Here is a 23,586-nt window from a genome sequence, read left to right as displayed (position 1 = left end):
GAAGACATTGTTAGATTTGTAGTAGAAGAAATTACTATGTTCATAGTAGAGAATACATTGCTATATTCATTGTAAAAGACATTGCTTTTATTCTATCTATTTTCTGTGGTGTCTGTCCCTTGTCATGCTTTGTGCCCATTTTATCTTCTCTTTTTTTAGTTTCTGACATCATCAGCTGGTTTATGTAATTTTAGCAGAAAATGCACCAATATATTGCAAACCATAGCAGCCATCACACACATATATATTAGTTCCTCTATGTACCAGTACGGTAAAACCCCCCACCACCGCACATTCGTTCCTCTCTGTACCAGTACCCCCCTGCACATCAGACCCCCCCCCCACTCATCACACACACACACACACATTAATTCCTCTCTGTAACAGTACCCCCCTGGCACATACTGGTACATAGAGGAACTAATATATATGTGTGTGATGGGGGGGTCTGATGTGCAGGGGCCCCCTGCACATCAGACCCCCCCATCACACACATATATATTAGTTCCTCTATGTACCAGTACGGTACCCCCCACCACCGCACATTCGTTCCTCTCTGTACCAGTACCCCCCTGCACATCAGACCCCCCCCCCACTCATCACACACACACACACATTAATTCCTCTCTTTACCAGTACCCCCCTGCCAGGGGGGTACTGGTACAGAGAGGAATTAATGTGTGTGTGTGTGATGAGGGGGGGGTCTGATGTGCAGGGGGGTACTGGTACAGAGAGGAACGAATGTGCGGTGGTGGGGGGGTACTGGTACATAGAGGAACTAATATATATGTGTGTGATGGGGGGGTCTGATGTGCAGAGGGGTACTGGTACAGAGAGGCACTAATGTGTGGTGGTGGGGGGGGGGGGGTACTGGTAAAGAGAGGAACTAATGTGTGTGATGAGGGGGGGGGGTCTGATGTGCAGGGGGGTACTGGTACAGAGAGGAACAAATGTGGTGGGGGGGTACTGGTACATAGAGGAACTAATATATATGTGTGTGATGGGGGGTCTGATGTGCAGAGGGATACTGTACTGGTACAGAGAGGCACTAATGTGTGGTGGTGGTGGGGGGGGGTACTGGTAAAGAGAGAAACTAATGTGTGTGATGAGGGGGGGGGTCTGATGTGCAGGGGGGTACTGGTACAGAGAGGAACGAATGTGCGGTGGTGGGGGGGGGGGGGGTACTGGTACATAGAGGAACTAATATATATGTGTGTGTGATGGGGGGGTCTGATGTGCAGGGGCCCCCTGCACATCAGACCCCCCCCCCTCATCTCACACACACACACACACACACATTAATTCCTCTCTGTACCAGTACCCCCCTGCCAGGGGGGGGGGGTACTGGTACAGAGAGGAACTAATGTGTGTGTGGGGGGGTGCCTGTCACTCACCAGTACTCTTCAGAAGTTGGATTCCAAAGCAAAGTCCGATGTTCTTTGCTGCACCGTCCGACTCCTGACTACTAGGAGGACCAGTCACCCACTCAGGTCGCCGCACTGATCGCTCCTCACAGGCGCGCGGAAAGGAGTTGAGGTCACCTAACGTGAGGTCAACTCCCTGCCTGCGCCTGCCTGAGCCGTACTCTGCACACGACCCGCCCCCCTCCACTAGCTGCCCAGCCAACGACATTAGGGAGGAGAGACTGCCAGCTCTCCGCTGCGCTCCGGTACCGGAAACCCACGTACTGGGCGCACGGAGAGGTGCTGGTACTCTCCAGGGCAATTTTTGGAAGTGGCGGTACTGAGTACCGCCGCGTTCCGGCCCACTTCAAGCACTGGCGGCGTAAGTGTAAATTTGCGCCGTCGTATCTATGCGCCGTACCAAGAAAGCCCGATACGCCGTAAAATAGGCTTCCTCCGACCGACGCTGGGCGCATCTCCCCGCTTCCATTATTTTCGTATTTAAATATGCAAATGAGGGACATATGCCGATTCAGAAACTTACATTTGGCCGGCGCAGGCTACAGGTGGTGCGCGTAAGTGAAAAGTCTGGCGCAAAGTTACCCCTCATAAAGCAGGGGTAACTTTGCACCAGACTTGCTCAAGTCAGCTGGAGAGCAGCTACAGCAGCACTATTTCAGACGAGCTGAGCACCAACACTTGCAGGACAACACATCTGTGTGCCAACATGCCAGGGGCAGCCGTGGTCACGCGCATTGACGTATTTGGCATGGGTGATTTGGAGGTGTATCGCATCTTCAGATTCAGCCCTGAAGCCATCCTGGATTTAGCCACAACCCTGCATGATGACATCACCAGCAAGACACACCGCGTACATGCAGTGCAGCCACTGGTCAAGGTCCTGGCAACACTGCATTTCCTTGCAAGTGGATCTTTTCAAAGAACAAGTGGAGTTGTGGCTGGCATGTCACAATCCACCATGAGCAGATGTGTGCGCCAGGTTGTCCCCGCAATCCTCAGACGCATGGCCCACCACTTCATCAGACCCACCAAGGAGCATCTGCGGCAGAAGGCAATGGCGGATTTCTTCAGAATTGCAGAATTCCCACGCACTGTGGGGGCCCTTGATTGCACCCATGTGGCACTACGCCCCCCCCATGACACAGAGCACATATTTTGCAATCGGAAGCACTGGCATTCCATCAACGTACAGGTGATAGCCGATGCCCAATACCTCATATGGCACGTCCGTGCCAAACACCCAGGGGCCAGCCACGACAGCTTCATATACCATCAAAGCAACATCCCCACAGAATTCGAACAGAACGTGTATGGGGATAGCTGGCTGGTTGGTGAGTGACATTGGTGTCAGGCATGACTGTCCGCCCCCATGATGCAGACATCACGAGGGGCACATGCATGACTAACATCCTCCTGTCTTTTCCCTTCCAGGTGACTCTTCATATGCACTTGGGCCCCATCTCATGACTCCATTCCGGAATCCCCAAACCAGAGGAGAGAGAAGATACAATGAAGCACACGCACGTACCCGTGGAGTGGTGGAACGCACCTTTGGCCTCCTGAAGTCCTGTTTCCGATGCCTGGATAAGTCTGGGGGTACCCTGTTGTATTCCCCAAACTTTGTGTGCCAGATCATCGGTGCATGTTGCACCGATGAGAGTGCACAGGCAGCCTGGGTCTGAGCCGAGGAGGCCAGACTCTCTGCCACCTTGTGCAGGTCCCCCACTATAGCAGACATGTGGTGCGTTTGGCGGGCCTGGTCCCTCGCCAAATTGGCCTCCAACTCCTCAGGGACACCCCTGGCTTTACGGGTCGCCTTCCTTGGGGCAGAGGAGGCTTGGGGCATGCTGGATGGGGTGGCCCTTGAGGGGCTATCCCTGATGGGGGATGTGGCCCTTGAGGGGCTATCCCTGATGGGGGATGTGGCCCTTGAGGGGCTATCCCTGATGGGGGAGGAGGTTGGGGAGGATTCAGGTATGCGGGTCTCCTCCACAATGTAAAACCCCTCCTCCAGAGTGACCTGCTCATCTTCCACTTCCTCACCAGGTGAGGATGGGTCATTTTCCTCCAGGGATTGGGTGGGTCGCCCAGCAGCCGACGAGGGCCCGGCAACCTCCTGCACATCTGTGGATGACACAAAACATTCACATGTTGGTGGACCCACACACTTGTCACATATCCCCCCCCCCCCCCACACATGCTACACACCGGAGAGAAGATAAAACCAACTTACCTGTCCTCAAGGGCTGATCGAAAGAATCAAATCCCTCCAGGCCCTCCACCAGCTCCCTAGCCGGCACCTGGAAATGATGATCTCGTCGGCATTGAGGGTCAGGCTGGTGGCTGGTCATCCGCCTGTGCCACTGGCATGTCGACGCATCTTGACCAGCTTCTCCTTCACAAGCCGCCGTAAGTCATTAAATTTCTTTGAGATATCCCTGGTGCTCCGAGCCGTAACACCAAGGGCATTGACCTGGGTTGTGATTTCCAGGACAATGCGATCCCGCTCCACCTTGCTGGTGTTGGCAGCCTGTGCCCCATAGAGGCAAGCCCCATATTTATCCAGGCCCTCTATTATGACAGCCTTCTCAGCAGGGGAGAAATTCAGCTTCCTCTTTTTCTTCTCACCTGGTGCAGACATGGCACAATCAAAAAGCAAAAGTCCTAGCAGGAACAAAAAATACTTGGGTACTTTTGCACTTGACGGGCGCATGTCTGGGCGTATTTATGCACTGGGCGTAGGCAGTGGGCCGGCGTATCTTAGGGGTTACGCCTGGCGCAGTTGTGCGCATGCACAGAGGGGGCCAAACAATCCCACGTCGTCACAGCGCATGCGCCATTTAAGATACGCCCGACGTATCTCTTTGCGACACGGTCGGACCATCATTTGCATGGGGTGACGCCCACTTACACTTATGCTGACTTACGCCGCCTTACGCCATCGAAAATTCGTTCCGCTGGCTCATCTTGGTGAGTAATATCTTTATGAATACTGTACATGCCTCTCTGCGCTGGTCCAGCGTAGCGGAAATAAGATGCGCTACGCCGGCGGAAATATGCGCCAATGTATCTGAATCTAGCCCACTGTATTTAAACATATATAGCCGATTCACCTAGGACTTACACCGACGTATCTTCTGATACGCTGCGTAAGTTCTCGGATGCGCCGTCGTATCTGTGCGCCTAATTCTCAATACTAGATATGCCTGAATTTTGGCTTGATCCGACCGACGTAAGTCTCCTACGCCGTCGTATCTTGGGCGCATATTTACACTGGCCGCAAGGGGCGCTCCCATTGATTTACGCATCGAATATGTAAATGACCTAGATACGCCGATTCACGAACGTACTTACGCCCGTCGCTGTAATCTACGCCGTTTACGTAAGGCATACGTCCGGCGTAACGTTATTCCACCTAAAGCAGGGGTAGGTCATTTTAGGGTATGGACGACGGAACAGTGACGGAACAGCCGTCGTATTTTACGTCGTTTACGTAAGTCGTACGTGAATGGGGCTGGGCGTAGGTTACGTTCACGTCGTAGGCATTGAGCCGTCGTATCTTAGGGAGTATATGCGACGTGATTCTGAGCATGCGCGCATGCGCAGTTTGTTTGGCCCTTCATTTACATGGGGTCACGCTTCATTATAACAGATCACACCCACTACCTTCCTACTTTGAATTAGGCGGGCTTACGCCGGGCAATTTACGTTACGCCGGCGCAAGTTTGGGAGCGAGTGCTTTGTGAATACTGCTCTTGCCTCACTGATTTACGTCAGCGTGGCGCATATGAGATGTGCTACGCCGGTCTAAAGATGCGCCGCTGTACGTGAATCTGGGCCATAAGCTCCGTTTTCTGTTAAAAATAACTGTGAAATCAAAAACTCCGGTGGCTGTAACAATATGTCCGCTTGCCCCCTTCTCACTCTATCATTACTGTGCAATGGTGTGGGGTGTAGCAAGATGGCGGCAATGGAACGTCACTTCCGGGGCAATCTGCCCCCCTCGAGTCCCCGTTTTACTTATCTGACCTGTCGAAAGTCCCGCGCGGTCCCGAGATCCTCTTTGCCACTCAGCCTGGCCGTTGATTGGCTAGAACGGATGGATTGAGAGCAGCGCAGCCATTGGCTGGTGCTGCTGTCAATCACATCCAGTGACGTGGCGCGCCGAGGGGCGGGGCTGAGTGATACAGTGAGCGCCTATGGCCGCTTGCTGTGTCACGGGAGCGCGCCCGCATTTACTGACCACCATGCGAGCTCTCGCATGACTGTGGTGAGTAATTGCGGGGAAGACCAGAGACAGCCGCCAAGGGACCCCAGAAGACGTGGATCGGGGCCACTCTGTGCAAAACGAACTGCACAGTGGAGGTAAGTATGACATGTTTGTTATTTTAAAGGAAAACATTTTTTTCCTTTACAAATGCTTTAAGTGGTTAAGAGGACCTTTCATGCTTTTTTCTACTACAAGGGATGTTTACATTCCTTGCAAAAGGAATAAAGGTGACCCAATTAAAAAAAAAAAAACTGTTTTAAAATCAATAAATGATTGTCCCGACGAGCTCGCGCGCAGAAGCGAACGCATACATGAGTAGCGCCCGCATATGAAAACGGTGTTTAAACCACACATGTGAGGTATCGCCACAATCGTTAGAGCGAGAGCAATAATTCTGGCCCCAGACCTCCTCTGTAACGCAGAACATACAACCTGTAGAATTTTTTAAACGTTGCCTATGGAGATTTTTAAGGGTAAAAGTTTGTCACCATTCCACGAGCGGGCGCAATTTTTAATTGTGACATGTTGGGTATCAATTTACTTGGCATAACATTATCTTTCACAATATAAAAATAAATTTGGGCTAACTTTACTGTTGTCTTACTATTTTTCAAAAGTGCGCTTGTAAGACCGCTGCGCAAATACGGTGTGACAACAAGTATTGCCATTTTATTCTCTAGGGTGTTAGAAAAAATTGGAACGTGAAGTAAGCAATATCCCCATAGAAGGGTTGGCATGGTTAGGGGAGAATAAGATACCTCAGAATGTAAAAAAACATCCAATGATAAGTGCCACACTTAGGCCCCATACACACGATAGAATCCATCCGCAGATAAATCCCAGCAAATGGGTTTCTGCGGATAGATCCTATGGTGTGTACACGCCAGCGGATCTGTTCTGTTTCCGCGGAGAAATCTCCTCTGGGATGGATTCCAGCAGATCGGATATTTGCTGACATGCACAACAAATCCATCTGCTGGAATCCATTCCAACGGATGGATCCGCTCGTCTGTACAGACTTACCGGATCCATCCGTCCAAAGGGATTCCCCGCACGCGTCGTAATGATTTGACGCATGCGTGGAATTCCTTATATGACAGCGTCGCGCCCGTCGCCGCGTCATAATAGCGGCGACGGCGCGACACGTCATCGCCAGAGGATTTCAGCGCGGATTTCAATGCGATGGTGTGTACACGCCATCGCATAGAAATCTTCTGAAATCCTCGAGAGGATTTATCTGCGGATACGGTCCGCTGGACCGTATCTGCGGATAAATCCTCTTGTGTGTATGGGGCCTTAGAGTTACTAGAAGGCTATGTAAGAAAACGAAGCTGTTGAAATACATCGGCCCTATGACACCTATTTTGGGAAATCCGAGTTTTGAGCCAGGTCTAATAGACCGACGTTTTAATAGTTTAAGATGGAAAGGAGTCAGCAGGTTGATACATTTCATGAGAGACAATCATGCGATGCAGAATGAGGAAATGGAACAGGCATATGGAGAAGATATTGATTTATGGAGACGAAATCAGGTGAGAACCTTTCTAGGCTCTCTGAAAATCCAAGAGGTAGATATAGGGACCCCGTCGAAATTCGAAGAAATTTGCTTAAAAAAAGAACCAATGAGACATACATTATCATTTATGTATAATTTACTGATCGAATCAAATGCGCCACAAGATCTTGTTTTCATACAGGCGTGGGAAAGGGATCTGGGCATAAAGTTCTCAGAGACACAGAAAAATAAGATCTTCTCATTTACACATAAAGCATCAATTGCATCCAGGTATCAGGAGGGGGGATATAAAGTACTGACAAGGTGGTACAGGACACCAACATTACTGAACCGGTTCTTTCCCAATACATCTAAAGTTTGTTGGAGATGTCAGAAAGAAGAGGGCACCATGATACACATTTTTTGGGATTGTCAAATGATAAGAGAGTTTTGGAAGATGGTCTCAGAAACATTACTGGGAAATTACTGGGGTGAATCTCGGAGATAGACCTGCAGCTTTCTTGTTATTTGACATCCCCATATCATTGGAAAACTATAAACAATCTCTCCTACGCCATTTGTTAACAGCGGCAAAAGCATGTATACCAATTTTATGGAAGAGTACTGCTCTCCCAACAAAGTCACAATGGCTTAGCAGAATAAACGAGATTCAGATGATGGAAAATCTTGCAATGGGAATGCGGGAACGGGAGGAGGTGTACTGGAGGACTTGGACGCCATACATAGAATATAGGGAACATAACCCCTAGGGGGGGGAGGGGGAGAGATTAGGGGTGGCTTTTTTTTTTTTGGGTGGGGGGGTGTAGGGGGGGAAATCATCACTCCCTGGGGGGTCAAGACGCTCCTCCGATGGTGGTGGCTGAAGGTGTTTAGGACCACGAAGGAGGCAGTACCTTGACCAGTATAAGGGAGATCAGAAACGGAACAGGTTGTAGTAATATAAAATAGAGATTATGAGATGTTTAGTTGATGATATAAACGTATGTTATAATACAGAAGATATTGAATGAGCTGTATTTATATTTTTTGTTTGTGGAAGGAAAAGGAAAAAACATATATAAAATAAAGAATTATAAATTATAAAAAAAAAAAAAAAAAAAAAATTATGTATAATGTTTGGGGGTTCTAAGTAATCTTCTAGCAAAAAAACTTGTTTTTAACGAGTCTAAAAAAGAGGCTTGGTCCTTAAGTGGATATATACATTTATCTGTGTGTTTAGTTGTTCACCCAGCTTTTAATAAGTTTCATGTGTTTTTTTCTCAGTCAGACTTCATGAAACCTCTGGACATGTGTGTGTTGATCAGCCTGCAAGAACGGAATCTATAGAAGGGACGTCGGTCACCATCCCGTGCCAATTTTCATTTCCAGAAACAAAGAACAGCATTGAGTCTGCAACTTTCATTGTGAGAGCATCTGATGAAAATTTCTGTAGAGGGGATGATAAGATCATTTATAACTCCAGTATAGTATTCTTATCCCCCAAGTATCAGGGAAGGCTAAATGTGACATTCGATCTAAGACACAGAAATGCCTCAATAACCATAAACAATGTAATGCAGGAGGACGCTACACAATATTGCTGCCGCATAGAACTGAGTTTTCTTGATGGGAAAAAACGGCAATGGCAAACCCCAGATGGCACACGGCTTACAGTGAAAGGTGAGCCTAGGTCAGCCTTTTCAAAATCAAAATACCTGAATATAGTTTTTTTATCGCCATAAATATATAAATTCATATTTGAGTCTGCCTTGAAAGTCTCACAGTACCGGGGGGTAGACATGTGCACTGCCGAAAAATTTGTTCATTTTCGTTTTCATAAATTGTTTTGCTTTTATCGAAAATTGTAAATTTGAAAAATTCTAAAATTGTAAATTCTAAAATCGTAAATTTGAAAATCAAAAAATCTGAAATTCGAAAATCTGAAAATTGGAAATTCGAAAATCAGAAATTAGAAAATCTGAATTTTAGAATTTCCAACTTTCGAATTTCCGATTTTCGAATTTACAATTTTATAATTTATGACTTTTGAATTTACGATTTTTGCATTTTTGAAAATTCGAAAAATTCGTAAATTCAAAAATTCGAAAATCTGAAAGAAAGAAAATCAGTAAAATTTTAAATAATTACTGACTAATAATAACTATTAAATTATAGGTATTGGAATTTACTTCCAAATTTGTCTGTTACTGAATGTAACGAATACAAATTTATCTGAAGTTACGAAATATACCCGAAAAAACGAATGCCGCATCTAAACAAATGGAATGGAACAAATTTATAATAAATAATAATATATCTAAAATATCAGGAAAAAATACCCTACCAATTAGGAAAGGTTATATAATCTGATCCCAGCGCTCAATGGCACCAAATAAGAACTAAATAAGAACTAAGTAAGAAAAACTTGCAGTGTAGCAGCTATTATAAATTCAAAACTAAATACAAATAATATACTTCACTCAACAATTCAAAAATTGATATCATAAAATATTAACAGCGCTAATATTTTATAATATCAATTTTTTAATTGTTGAGTGAAGTATATAATAAATAATAATAATAAAAAAACAATTGTTTACGTTAGTAACGATTGTTACGTTCGTTTAGATACAGCATTCGTTATTTTGGATAATTCATAACTTCGGATACATTCGTATTCGTTACAATTACTGACAGCCAAATTTGAAAGGAAATTCCAATACCTATAATTTAATAGTTAGTAATAGTTAAGTTATTATAAGTTAGTTATTATTTCAGATAACATTTTCGGATTTTCATTCTTTAGAATTTTTGGATTTTAATTTTTACTTACAGATTATCAAATTCTTGAATTTCATAATTTCCAATTTTAGAATTTCCAATTTTCCGAAACTTCGATATTCCGAAATTCAAATTTTCGAATTTCCAAAATTTTGAATTTCTTAACTTCGAATTTCAGAATTTCTGTGTCCCTTAAACTCAGCTTTTAAAAAAAATGCCAATACGAATTGAGGTTTTTGTTTGGCACATTTGTCTATAATAATATTTTATTCTATATCAGATAGGAATGAACCTGGTCTGGAGACAATACCTCTGATCTTTGCTGCTCCTGGAGAAAATGTGACACTTCTGGGCCACTTCACAAGTGACAACCTAACATCTGCAAGTGATGTCACCTGTCATGTAAGGAGGACCGCAGACAGAGGTACTGGATGTGACCGCGGCATAAATATAGGAGAATGCACCTATAAGAATAATGCTTTATATTTCCAAATCAACCAAGTTACCAGTGAGGATAATGCCTTTTATTGCTATCAAGTGAAAATGTCTACTAATAATGAAGAGAAAAACACATATTACTATCTTGGACCACAACTTCTTATTATAGGTGGGTGATTTTTTTCTCTCCATCAGATAGTCGTGTTCTGAGTGTCTTAGAAACTTCTTTATTCTAATATCTAATAAAATTACAATAAAAATGATATGTATGAATGGATGGAAATTAGGATACATTGAATTTGAAATCAAAGTGGAAATAAAGTCAGCAAAAGAACTTTTTTTTTTTTTTTTTTCCGCCTCAGAGAACTATCAGGATATTCAATCAATTTGCGTTCATTTCGCAGTCTCCTTAGTTCGCATCATGGTTGGAAAATTTATTTATCTATTCATTTCATTTTCTTCCCTTTTTTTTTTTTTTTTTTTTTTTTTTTTTAATATGTATCAGTTAATATACAAAAGGAGAGGGAGGAAAAAAAATACTTAAATACAAAAATAGATACATTAGTTTCCCCAGGCCAAACAAACCCTCATCCCACCCTCAGGTCACCCCCAACCCTTCTCCCCGCCTTCCCACCCTCCCCTACCTCCGGAAGTCAGTCTCCTATTGAATCACTCTTTGCCCGATAATCTTCCTACTCTATGTCAAATCATCTTATCATCCTGTCAATATACCTTGGTGTAAGTTTAAAGTTGGCCCAGTCCTGCCATTTTCGTTTAAATCCGCCTTCTCCTTCCTCTCCCATAAACCTGAGCTGTTCAGCATAATATATGTCATTGATTCTGCAAAACCAACTCTTCTCTGTCGGGCTCATAGGGTCCTTCCATTGTTTGGGAATCAGACTCTTTGCTGCATCTAGTACGTGAGGAAGTAAAGTTCTCATGTACTGTTTAGTTGACATTTCTGTCCCATGGAACAAGCAGACCCATGGATCAGGAGGTATTTTAATTCCGGTTATCTCCTCAATTACCAATAATATATTATTCCAGTATGTTTTAATTTTTGGGCAGGTCCACCATATATGTGACATAGTTCCCACTTCAAGACAGCCCCTCCAGCAATTTTTGGAGGTGTCGTCTTGATAACGGTGTGCTATGGCCGGGGTTATATACCATCGTGCTAAACACTTGAAATTCATTTCGATCAGTGCACAATTAAATGAGGTCGTATGGGTCCTTTCTAATATTTTCCTGACCTCTATCTCGGTTTTACCCGTTCCCAATTCCTCTTCCCATTTATTAATATAAGGAGGGAGGCCGGGGTCTTTTAATCCCATCAATATTTTATAAATTGCGGAAATCGCGCCCCTTCCCCCTGGGGCGGAACACAGGCGCTCCAAAGGAAGCAAGTGTCTATCTGATCTCAGGGGGGAGGGGAGGGAATCCACGAAATGCGTCAACTGCAGGTATCGCCACCTGTTCAACTCAAACAAATCTTTTTTTTTACTTAGTTCCTGGTAGGTAAGAATTTTGCCATCTTTTAATATGTCTTTTAATTGTGCATGTGGTTTTTTAATCCAATTACCAAACAGGTCCATTTTCCCTGGTATAAAAAAAAGTGTGTCATATAGAGGGATTAGTGGGGAATTATAGCCCCATCTATGTTTTTTATGTGCCCTATCCCATATAAACGTGGATGCCAATGTGATTTTGTGCATGTGCGGATTTATTTGTCTAAAATGTGGCGGTATCCAAATCTCTTTTCCTAACCGTGACTTATTTGAACAACTTTCTATTCTCACCCACCTTTTCTCTTTGTTATCTCTGACCCAATCGATCACCCGTGCCATGTGTATAGCCCTATAATATGTGTAAATATCCGGTACCCCCAGACCACCATGTTCCTTATCTCTAGTTAACACCTCCATACTTATGCGCACCTTTTTGTTTCGCCATATGAACCTATTTAGTAACTGTTTTAGTATTTTAAAATAGACACCCGGTAATGCAATTGGTAACATTTGCATTATATATAGTATCTTAGGGAGTGTAAACATTTTAAAACAGTTTATTCTCCCTAGTAGGGATCTTTGTCTCAGTGCAATTCTCTTTAGGTCTTTTTTAATATCATTTAATAATGGTATATAATTCTGCAGGTAAATTAAGTCAGGGGATGAAGTAATATTGACTCCCAAATATTTTATCTCAGTATCTTTCCAGATAAATGGGAACTCTTGCTTATATCTCCGTATATCCTGTGCGTTCACGCTAATATTAAGGATTTCTGATTTTAGAGGGTTGATTTTAAAATTGGATACATCTCCATACAATTTGAGGGTTTTTAATAGATTCGGGAGTGTTATAGTTGGATTCGTTATAAATAATAAGATATCGTCGGCGAACGCTGCGAGTTTATGTTCCCCATCATTTGTTTGAATCCCCCTGATGTCGGGGTTATTTCTAATCCCGGCCAGCAATGGTTCCAAAGATAAAATGAATAAAAGAGGGGACAGGGGGCACCCCTGTCTAGTCCCATTGAACATTTCGAATGACCCTGACAATGTCCCGTTCACCTTAACTCTTGCCGTTGGGTGTTTATACAAAGCGCTTATCCACCCCATCATTTTTGGACCGATCCCGATAAATTCCAATGTGTTCAATAGAAATCCCCAGTCTACCCTGTCGAAAGCCTTTTCGGCATCTATAGACAGGAGTAGACCTGGGGATTTACTATCTTTTATTATCTGTGTCAACAGAAGTGTTCTGATGCTGTTGTCCCTACCTTCCCTCCCGGGGACAAAACCTACTTGGTCAGTATGTACTAAATCTTTCATGATTATTTTCATTCTCCCTGCTAGGATTTTGGCGAACAATTTTACATCTGCATTTAATAGCGAGATGGGTCTAAAACTAGAACATAAGGAGGGATCTTTACCTATCTTAGGGATTACTGTAATTGCAGCTTCCAAAGCCTCTTGACGGATATCCCAATTTAAACCAATACCATTTATATAGGAGCACATCCTGGGGACAAGAATGTCACTGAACTTTTGATAGTATGCAGTTGTTAGCCCATCGGGGCCTGGGCTTTTCCCCTTTGGTAACTCCTTTAAATTATTACGAATTTCCATTTCCGTTATAGGTTCTTCTAGAAAACTAATTTTGTCCTCTGGTATTTTATTTAAACATGTGTTACTTAAGAATTTTTTTATATTAACACTTCTCCTTTTTGTTTTTTCTGAGGTATCCCCTTGCGATATCGAGTACAACTTCCCATAGTATTCTTGAAATTCTCTTGCTATTTCTGATGTTGTATATACCTTACTCCCTTTGCCTGTTTGAATATTTTCTATATAATTACTCTTAAATTTGTTTTGAAACCTTTTTGCTAGGTATTTACCGGACAAGTCCCCCAATTGATATTTCTCTTTCTTACGTCTGAAGGATGCCGCTCTATTATCATATTCAATGAGATCTCTTAATTCCTCTCTTTTTAAGATAATGGTACGATCCGCTTCCTGCTCTCCTGTTAGTTTATGGATCTGTTCAAGATCCAAGATAGTTTTATATAGCTCATCATATTTTTTTTTAGTTTCTTTTTTTTTCGCTGATCCTATTGCGATCAGTATGCCCCTGATATAGGCCTTGTGAGCCTCCCAAACTATTGATTCCGACATATGTTCGGAACAGTTTGTCTTAAAATACCATTCCAATTCCTGTTTTATCCTTACTACAACCTCTTCGTCCTGTATTAAATCCTCATTAAGTCTCCATTTGGTGTTACTTTTAGGGGTTCCCTCGTTTTTTAAGTTGATTGAAACTGGCGCATGATCCGACAGGGTCGTTATCCCAATTCCCGAACTTGTCACTACATCCAGTGAGCTATGATCCACTAAAAAAAAATCAATCCTAGAGTACGTCCCGTGCACAGCGGAGTAGAATGAATAATCTCGTATTTTCGGATGCTGAATTCTCCAAACGTCTATCAATTGGAGTTGATGTAATTTTTTTTTAAGTAATTTTCTTTGTACATCTCCAGTCCGCTGTGCACGGGACGTAGAATCGAGGTCCGGATCCAAGCAGAGATTCATGTCACCCGCCACAACTACCTTGCCTATCCTAAAGTCCATAAACATATCAATGACCCCCCTTAGAAATCTCATGGAGTTCTTATTTGGGCAGTAAATGTTTGCAATAGAATGGTCCACTTCGTTTATTTTTCCTCTAAGTAGGAGATACCGCCCCTCGGGATCCACTTTTCTCTCTGCCAGGACGAATCTAACTTCCTTAGCAAACCCTATGGCAACCCCCTTTGCTAATTTAGTCGGTGAGTCTCCATAAAACCATAGTGGATATTCCGGAGAACTTATTTTAAGGTTTGACTCCTGCGAGATATGTGTCTCTTGTATGAGTACTATGTCTGCTTTAAGATGTTTGATTTCTCTTAAAATATTACCCCTTTTTAACGTGGAATTTAATCCCCTTACATTATATGAGAGTATTTTTAAGGTTCCCATAGTTCTATCAGTTGAGTCATGTCACTCGTCATCTTACATGGATAGGATTTCCAATAGGCATCAGAGCAAAGCCACAACAGGCAGCTTATTTCTAATACTGTAGACCGGAGATACTCCCCCCCAAACCCTCTCCCGCACCCCCCCACCTCCCCCCATATACTCTGTGCTAAGACCCCTATATTCACCCTAACCCTCCCCCCTCCCTCCCTTCCCCCACCAATAGGGGCATTACGGCCTAAAATAGGCACCTGGATCCGTGGCCAACCTGCACCACCCGGCCCACGGTTCTCGCCCCGGAGGTTGAGCTCTGTAAGTGCGACCACATCCGGAACTGCCCCCACCCCCCCCCCCCAGCCGGGGGTTGGGGGTGGGTGAGTAGCCCCAGGACCCCCGAACCCCCCAGGCCCACACCAGCCAGTCACCCCCCATCCCCCCCTAACCACCCCCCCCGCCCCCCCATCTCCCCCCCTATTCATCCTATGTGGGTTTTTTCCTGATTATCTTCCTCTTTTGTTTCCTGGGATGAGGTTCCATGTCTGATGACCTGGTATAGGTGATGTCTTCTCTTGTGGTTCATTCCATCCAGGTATCTCTATCAATGGAATGTCTAGTCTCTTACAAAACTTAGTCATCTCTTCAGGGAACCTTAAGGTCGCGGACCTGCCCTCCTTCTTCCCGATTAAACACGCTGGGTAACCCCAGGAATATTGGATACCATGTGCTTTTAAATGTTCGAGTAATGGTTTTAATAATCTCCTTCTAGAGAGGGTCTCGGTGGCAAGGTCCGGAAAAATCTGTAATTCAGTCTCATTGAATGTAACCGGCCTGATAGTTTTAAGACGCTGCCATATCTGTTCTTTATCTTGGAAATTGTGAAATCTTGCGATCACGTCTCTGGGAATTCCGGCTGCCAATTCAGTCGGTTTTCTGATCCGATGAAATCTTTCAAATTAGATTTTTTCCGTTTCCGTTTTACACAGAATGGGGCCGAAAAGTTTATCGAGTTTTACTTGGAGGTCTTCTCCTTCCAGGTCCGGTAGACCCCGGATCCGCAAATTTTTCCTCCGGTTCCGGTTTTCTTGATCTTCCAAACGATACCTCAGATTCCTTTGATCTATTTGTAGTTCCTTCATTTGCATTTTTAACTCTGACACCTCAGCTGCTTGGCTATCCAGTTTTTCTTCGGTTTCTTCCACTCTTCTCAGTAAGTGACTCATGTCTTCGTGTACAATCGTTATTTCATTTTTTAGCGAGAGCTCCATGCGTGAGATTGATAATTCTAGTCGCGAAAACATTTCTAATAGCTCAGTTTTTGATGGGGGAAGGTCTTTATGGGTGGCACCGAGTGGTCCTGCAACATCTTCCTCAGACTCTCTGATTGTCACTGATTCTGAGTACCTTCTCTGTCCGTTTTTTTGTTGGCCCAGTGATGATCTACTTTTGGCCCCAGATGTTTCGCTAGGGCAATCTTTGGACGTGTCTTGTGTCATGTATTTTTTTATGGTGCCAGGGCTGGCACTTATTTTGGGGTCCTTAGCCACCGCACCTCTTACTGGGCGGCCTCTCATTTCCTATATTCAGTTGATAAACCTCTGAAGATAGAAAGGTGTCCTTTGTTTTCCTCAAATTTTTCTCTTTCTCCCTTATCTCACTTCTCCTGCTCAGTCGTCTCCCATCCTCTGGTATTTAAAGTGTAGTGAGAGCCTGCGGACTGTAGGAGCAATGTGGGCTGGTAGGTGGTAGGTGAGCTTGAGCTTAAGCTGGGGGGTGGTAAGAGGCAGGGAAAAAAAAGCTACGTCTCCCCGCACACTGTTCTGGCACACTATTCCCCACACACCCCACGCCCCTTGTGATCCCTTAAAGTGGCAGTCCACTATCGCTATCCACTTCGGTTTCTGCTTCAGCTTCAGCCTCGCTCACTAAAGTGCCCTATAGTGCGCTGTCTCCTGATACGCTGATCACCACTCCATCGCTTATAATTGTAATCCTTACAGATGACTTATTGTTACTTATGGTTACTTATATTTGCATACAGTTGCTGTATAATTAGTATGGTTAGCTTATGGTTGGCTGATAGTTAGTATCTATATTAGCATTTAGTTAGTGACAGTCTTCAACGGCCTTAAAACGGCCAACCATTTCAGCTCTTATCATCGCTTGCTGGAGAACAATTTTACAGTTGACAAATGGTTGGTGTATGAGATAGCACCAGATAGCGTCAGATAGCACTAGACAGCACCAAATAGCATAAGACAACACTGGGCCAACTGGGCCGGCGTCAGTCTTCCGTCTATCCTCCTCCACCAGCAATCCGCTGCCGCTGTAACCACATTCACTGTGATGCCTTTGTATATGCCTTTGTATATGCCCTGTATGCCTTTGTATGCCTTTGTATGGTTAGCAGAAGGCAATTGACATCCAGGTAGCATATAGGTTTTATCAATGAATGCAATGAATACAATACTGAGAATGGAAACCAGCAATAAAAAATGACACTCACTGTCCTTCTGTAGTCCAGCACTCAGCAGTCTATCAGCAGTCTATCAAAAATCTAACAACAATCAGTGGTCAGTGGTCAGCTGCTGCTTCTCTCACTGAGGTACTCTGCAACTCTGTATGCTGAACCGCGCCGACACACTGACACACCAGGGGGCTCTCACCACCTAATACAGCCTGTAGCAGACGGAACAGATTGCAGTTTCTCACTGCTCCTCAGCTCCTCAGCTCCCCCGACCGTACAGCGCGCCCAGCACTCGCCCAGCACACAGAGCCCAAGCCCCTCGGCTCCTCCAGTACCTGTGAGCGTCGGAGCTCACTAACTCACGTCTCCTGGGGGGTCTTCACGATCTTCACGACCACTCTCCACAGCGCAGCACAAGGCAGCACAACAGCGCATCCGGCCGGCAGAACGAGAGGTAGAGGGAGCGGGGGGGGGGGAGGCACGGCGGGGGGGGGAAGGAAGGGACACAGCCTAGTGCGCGCCCGAGCAATCCATGGAGCCCTCGGAGCTCCTCACAGCCAGCAGCGTGCTAGCAGCGCGTCCCGACGAGCGCCCTCATCAGGCCCCTCCCTCTCTGAGGGAGGGGCCTGAGAACTTTGATTCATATGGCAAAAGAACTTTGATTCATATGGTATCCCACAGTGGCGGCTGGTGCTCAAATTTTGTGGGGGGCGCAAACAAACAGAAAAATTCTGAAAAATGCTGAAAAAACCCCCCATCAAATGCAGCCACTGTGCCATCAATAGTAGTCATGGTGCCCATCAAATGCAGCCACTGTGCCATCAATAGCAACCATGGTGCCCATCAAATGTAGCCACTGTGCCCTTCAAATGCTGCCAGTGTGCCCATCAAATGCTGCCACTTTGCTATCAAATGCAGCCATTGTGCCCATTGATAGCAGCCACTGTACCCATCAAATACAGCCACTGTGCCCATCAAATGCAGCCACTGTGCCCATCAAATGATGCCACTGTGCCCATCAATTGCAGTCACTGTGCAATCAATTGCAGCCACTGTGCTAATCAATTGCAGCCACTGCGCCATCAAATGCAGCTACTGTGCTCTTCAAAGGCAGCCACTGTGCCCTTCAAATGCAGCTACTGTGCCATCAATTGCAGCCACTGTGCAATCAAATGCAGCCACATTGCCCATCAATTGCAGATACGTTGCCCATCAAGCAGCGCTTGTTTTCCGTGCTTAAAACTGTCCCTGCACACAATTTAATTTCTGAAGGAAGTCATTTAAAATCACTCGTAGCTATAATGAGCTACTCGTAGCTCCCGGCAATACAGAGAAAAGTAATTGATAAAAAAAATGCACGGGGGTCCTCCCAAATTCAATTACTGGGCCCTTCAGGTCTGGTATGGATATTAAGGGGAACCCTGCTTCAAATTTTAAAAAAAATTACGTGGGTTTCACCCAAAATATCCATTCCAGACGAAGGGTCTGGAATGGATATTAAGGGGAACTTCACCCCAAATTTAAAAAAAAATGGCATGGAGTTCACCCCAAAGATCCATACCAGACCCTTTATCTGAGCATGCAACCTGACAGGCCGCAGGAAAAGAGGGGGGACAAGAGAGCGCCCCCCCTCCTTAACCGTACCAGGCCACATGCCCTCTGTGACCCCTTTAAAGCACCATGTCCCCATGTTGATGGGGACAAGGGCCTCATCCCCACAACCCTTGCCCAGTGGTTGTGGGGGTCTGCGGGCGGGGGGGCTTATCGGAATCTGGAAGACCCCTTTAACAAAGGGGACCCCCAGAACCCGCAGGAGGGGCTGGTATGGATATTTGGGGGGAACCCTACGTAAAAAAAAAAAAAAATTGACACAGGGTTCCCCTTAATATCCATACCAGACCTTAAGGGCCTGGTAATTGAATTTGGGGGGACCCCCATGCATTTTTTTTATGAATGACTTTTCTCTGTATTGCCGGGAACCGACAATTCATTATAGCCGCGAGTGATTTTAAATGACTTCCTTTAGAAATGACATTTTGTGCAGGGACAGTTCTAAGCACGGAAAACAAGTGCTGCTTTACAGGCATACTTTACACACCCCCCCCCAGGTATGAAATTTAAAGGAATATTTCACTTTTATTGTTTCACTTTAAGCATTATTAAAATCACTACTCCTGAAAAAACTGCCATTTTTAAAAGGAGGGTGTAATGGGGAACACGACACAAGAGAAGGGTGTAATAGGTAACAACACAACAGAAGATAGTACTCTAATGCCTTGTACACACGATCGGAATTTCTGATGGAAAAAGTCAGATGGATTTTTTTCATCGGATATTCTGACCGTGTGTGTGCCCCATCTGAGTATTTCTATTGGAAATTCCGAAGAACTTAGAAAGAGAATATGTTCTGTTTTTTTCCGGTGAAAAAAAATCGGAAATTCCCTATGTCTGTATGGAACTCCGATGGAGAAAAAAACATGCATGCTCAGAATCAAGTCGACGCATGCTCGGAAGCATTGAACGTAATTTTTCTCGGTTCGTCGTAGTGTTGTACGTCACCGCATTTTGGACGGTCAGAATTTGGTGAGAGGCCCCGTACACACGACCGAGAATCTTGTCGTAAATGAAACGTTGTTTTCCTCGACGAGGTTCTTGTCAGGCTTGTCGATAATCTTGTCAAGCTTTCTTTGCATACACACTGTCAAGACAAAATCTCGTTGTTCTCAAACGCGGTGACGTACAACACGTACAACGGCACTATAAAAGGGAAGTTCGATTCCACTGGCACAACCATTGGGGCTGCTTTTGCTAATCTCATGTTACTGCGTGTTAAGTAAAAGTTTGGTGAGAGACGATTTGTGCTTTTTAGTCTGTTACAGCATGACAAATGTGCAATCTCCATTACGACCACTACTTTTACCGAAGGTGCGCTCCCGTCTCATACTTTATTCTGATAATGCGCAGGTTTCTAAGCATACACACGAACGTGTTTCTCGTCGTAAACCAGCCCAACGAGAAACACGACAAGGAAATTGAGACTCCCGACGAGCAAAAAGAGAGCATGTTCTCTTTTCTCGTCGAGATCCACAACAGTTTTCTCTACGAAAAACATACACACGACCGTTTTCCCTCGGCAAAAAAGCTCTGCCACCAATTTTCTTGATGGATTTTGTTGAGGAAAACGGTCGTGTGTGCGAGGCCTGACAGTGTGTATGCAAGACAGCTTGAACCAAATTCCATCAGAAAAATCTGTCGGAGTTTATCCCAATGGAAATTCCGATCGTGTGTACGGTGCATAAAAGTTGTCCATCATTGCTGGGACAATGAGTTGTGTTGGAAGATTCCATGCCCGCAGATTGCACGTGTATAAAGGGGCAGGGAAGCTCATAACTCTATTGCCCTAATATGGTCACATGGCCAATTAAAGCGTTTTCATTCCATAAATTATATTTCCTTTACTTGAATTGCACTTCTGAAAAAAAAAAAAACTGGCTACTCCAGTAGGTTACAGCTCTGAGCTATCATTACATCCAAGATGGGGGCACACATTAGCGGTCTTCGGGTTTTTGGATGTCTACATTAGGGTGGCTTTACAGGTAAATAATATAAATAAATTATTTTCACACATAATCTTATTGGAGAATTTTTGTTGAAATGAATGGTCTGGCTACAGGTTCTCTTCAAAGAATGATTGATCGGTCCAACTAACTGAATAGGTCTAATTCAACTGTTTCTGTTTCCTACATTAAGGTAAAACAAACACCTTAAACATCACTCAGACAGAGGAAGTGGAATTCCATCAACCTGTTACAATAAACTGCAGCTTCACTCTGCAACAGACCAATTATATCTTACGAACAGAAGTCTATTGGATTTTTGGGGATGCTAGAGAGAGCTATGTCTACCATCCAAACCTGGACTACATACACCCGGATTACAAGGGAAAGACCAGATTGGTGGATGGATCTCATCTTTACCTGGAAGACTTCCATGGACCAGATAACACCACCTTCTACTGCCGAGTGATCTTTAGACAATGCTTTGGGCGACCAGAAAGTCCAAACCGCATAGATACTATCTCAGAAGAAGGTCCTGGGACACGTTTAACAGTTAAAGTTAAAGGTATTAACTGACCGTCAAAAATGTCAAAATGTGTTATTTAACCACTAGCTTACCGAAGCTTATCAAATGACGGCGGGACGATAAGCCTCTCGTTCTGGCAGGATAAAAATCAATAATAATAATAATAAATATATATTATTTTTACTTGGCATATTGCTCTAACCCTAAATGGGGGTTTCTGCTTCCCCTTCTACTCTGTTGCTCTGTTGCAACTTTCCAAGCATGAGGTAGCAAGTCACCTCCTATAATGCATAGACATGTGCACACTGAAATATTTTGTTTCGGAATTTCGTGTTCATCCGAAAAATAAAATGATTTAGTTACTCCCGAAATTCATTTTTATTTATTTAGGTCCAGATTCACGTAGCTCAGCGGATCTATAGATCCGCTCAATCTACGTGAATTAAGATCCGCTCCCGCAAGTTTAGGAGGCAAGTGGCTAATTCATAAACCACTTACCTCCAAACTTGCGACGGCGGATCCTAAATCCCCCCGCGGAATTCAAATTCCGCGGCAATGGGAGTGTCATATTAAAATCAGGCGCGTTCCCGCGCCGATTTAAATGCGCATGCGTCGTCCGGGGAATTTCCCGGCGTGCATTGCTCCCACTGACGTCACTAGGACGTCAGTGGTTGCGACGTGAGCGGGACTTGCGACGCGCGTGTTCGTGAATCGGCGTACGCAAACGACGTAGGAAAATTCAAATTTGACGCGGGAACGCCGGCTATACTTAACATTGGCTGCGCCTGATAAAAGAAGGGGTAAGTATACGACAGAAAACCGCTACGGAAACGACGTAAGAAGACTGCGACGGGTTCACGTACGTTCGTGAATTTGCGTATCTCGCTGATTTACATATTATTTATCGTAAATCAGCGGGAATGCCCCCGGCGCCATTTTTAAATTGAAAAAAAGATCCGACAGTGTAACACATTGTAACACTGTCGGATCTAGCCCTATCTATGCGTAACTGATTCTATGAATCAGGCGCATAGATAGGACCAGTTTACGTCAGAGATACGATGGTGTATCTGTAGATACACCGTCGTATCTCTTTGTGAATTTGGCCCTTAGTTTCGGTAAAAAATTCATTAGTCCAAAAATCCAAATTAATTAAGGTCGAATCTGTCATTGAAGGCTTATGGTGTCTGTCGAATGTTCTAAGAAGATTCGACCAAGCAGCTAAACTGTACAATGCTGCAATCGTACATTTCCGGTCGAATGTTTCGCCCACATGCTATAGTAGAATTCTAATGTTGTATGACTAGTAATATTTATATTTATTAATTATTATTACTAGTCAACCAACATTAGAATTCTTCTATAGCCTATGGGCGGAGCATTTGACCATAATTGTCTGCTCGCTGCGATCGTATGTTTTTAGCTGCTTCGTCGAATCTTCATGTCTCTATCATGTTGAATCTTTTCTCTCTATGTCGAATAATCTTGGACTAATAGAGTTAGGTAAGGCACATTCGACCGCAGGTTCGATAGACACAGATCGCTATTGTCACCGTCATGTTGAATCTTCTATCTATATCGAACTGTTGTCACAACGAAACTAAAATAAAGCATTTTTTATGTCGGATCTTTCTGATTTCGGATTCTGCACGTTCGTTATCTTTGTTAACTACTTGCACCGCGCACCGTCATTATACGGCGGCATGTCGGCTCTCCTGGGCAAGAGCCCGTAGCTATACGGCGGCTCTTTGAGCGGCCACTAGGGCCGCGCCACCGGAGGCGCGCGCCCCCGCGTTCGCCTCCGACTCCCGTGCGTGTGCCCGGCGGGCTCGATCGTCGCCGGGCACCCGCGATTGCTCGTTACAGAGCGGGGACCGGGAGCTGTGTGTGTAAACACACAGCTCTCGGTCCTGTCAGGGGGGGAAATGCTGATCTTCTGTTCATACAATGTATGAACAGAGGATCAGTGTTTCCCCTAGTGAGGCCACCCCCCCACAGTAAGAACACACCCAGGGACATACTTAACCCCTTCCCCGCCCCCTAGTGTTAGCCCCTTCACTGCCAGTGGCATTTTTATAGTAATCCAATGCATTTTTATAGCACTGATCGCTATAAAAATG

At 44.7% G+C, this 23,586-nt stretch overlaps 1 protein-coding gene across 1 annotated transcript in view; it reads left to right on the top strand.

Annotated features, from left to right (window-relative positions):
- LOC120933549 overlaps window positions 1-23,586 on the top strand; it is a 61,602-nt gene that overhangs the window by 25,998 nt on the left and 12,018 nt on the right. The window contains exons 2-4 of the mRNA XM_040346807.1: window positions 8,474-8,869; window positions 10,251-10,577; window positions 21,134-21,505. Coding sequence (XP_040202741.1) covers window positions 8,474-8,869; window positions 10,251-10,577; window positions 21,134-21,505 — 1,095 coding nt within the window. The remainder of the gene's footprint in view (window positions 1-8,473; window positions 8,870-10,250; window positions 10,578-21,133; window positions 21,506-23,586) is intronic.

This window comes from Rana temporaria, chromosome 3 (genome assembly GCF_905171775.1).
Source record: "Rana temporaria chromosome 3, aRanTem1.1, whole genome shotgun sequence".
NCBI classification, from domain to species: Eukaryota; Metazoa; Chordata; class Amphibia; order Anura; family Ranidae; genus Rana; species Rana temporaria.
This window is presented reverse-complemented; position numbering and strand designations above follow the sequence as displayed.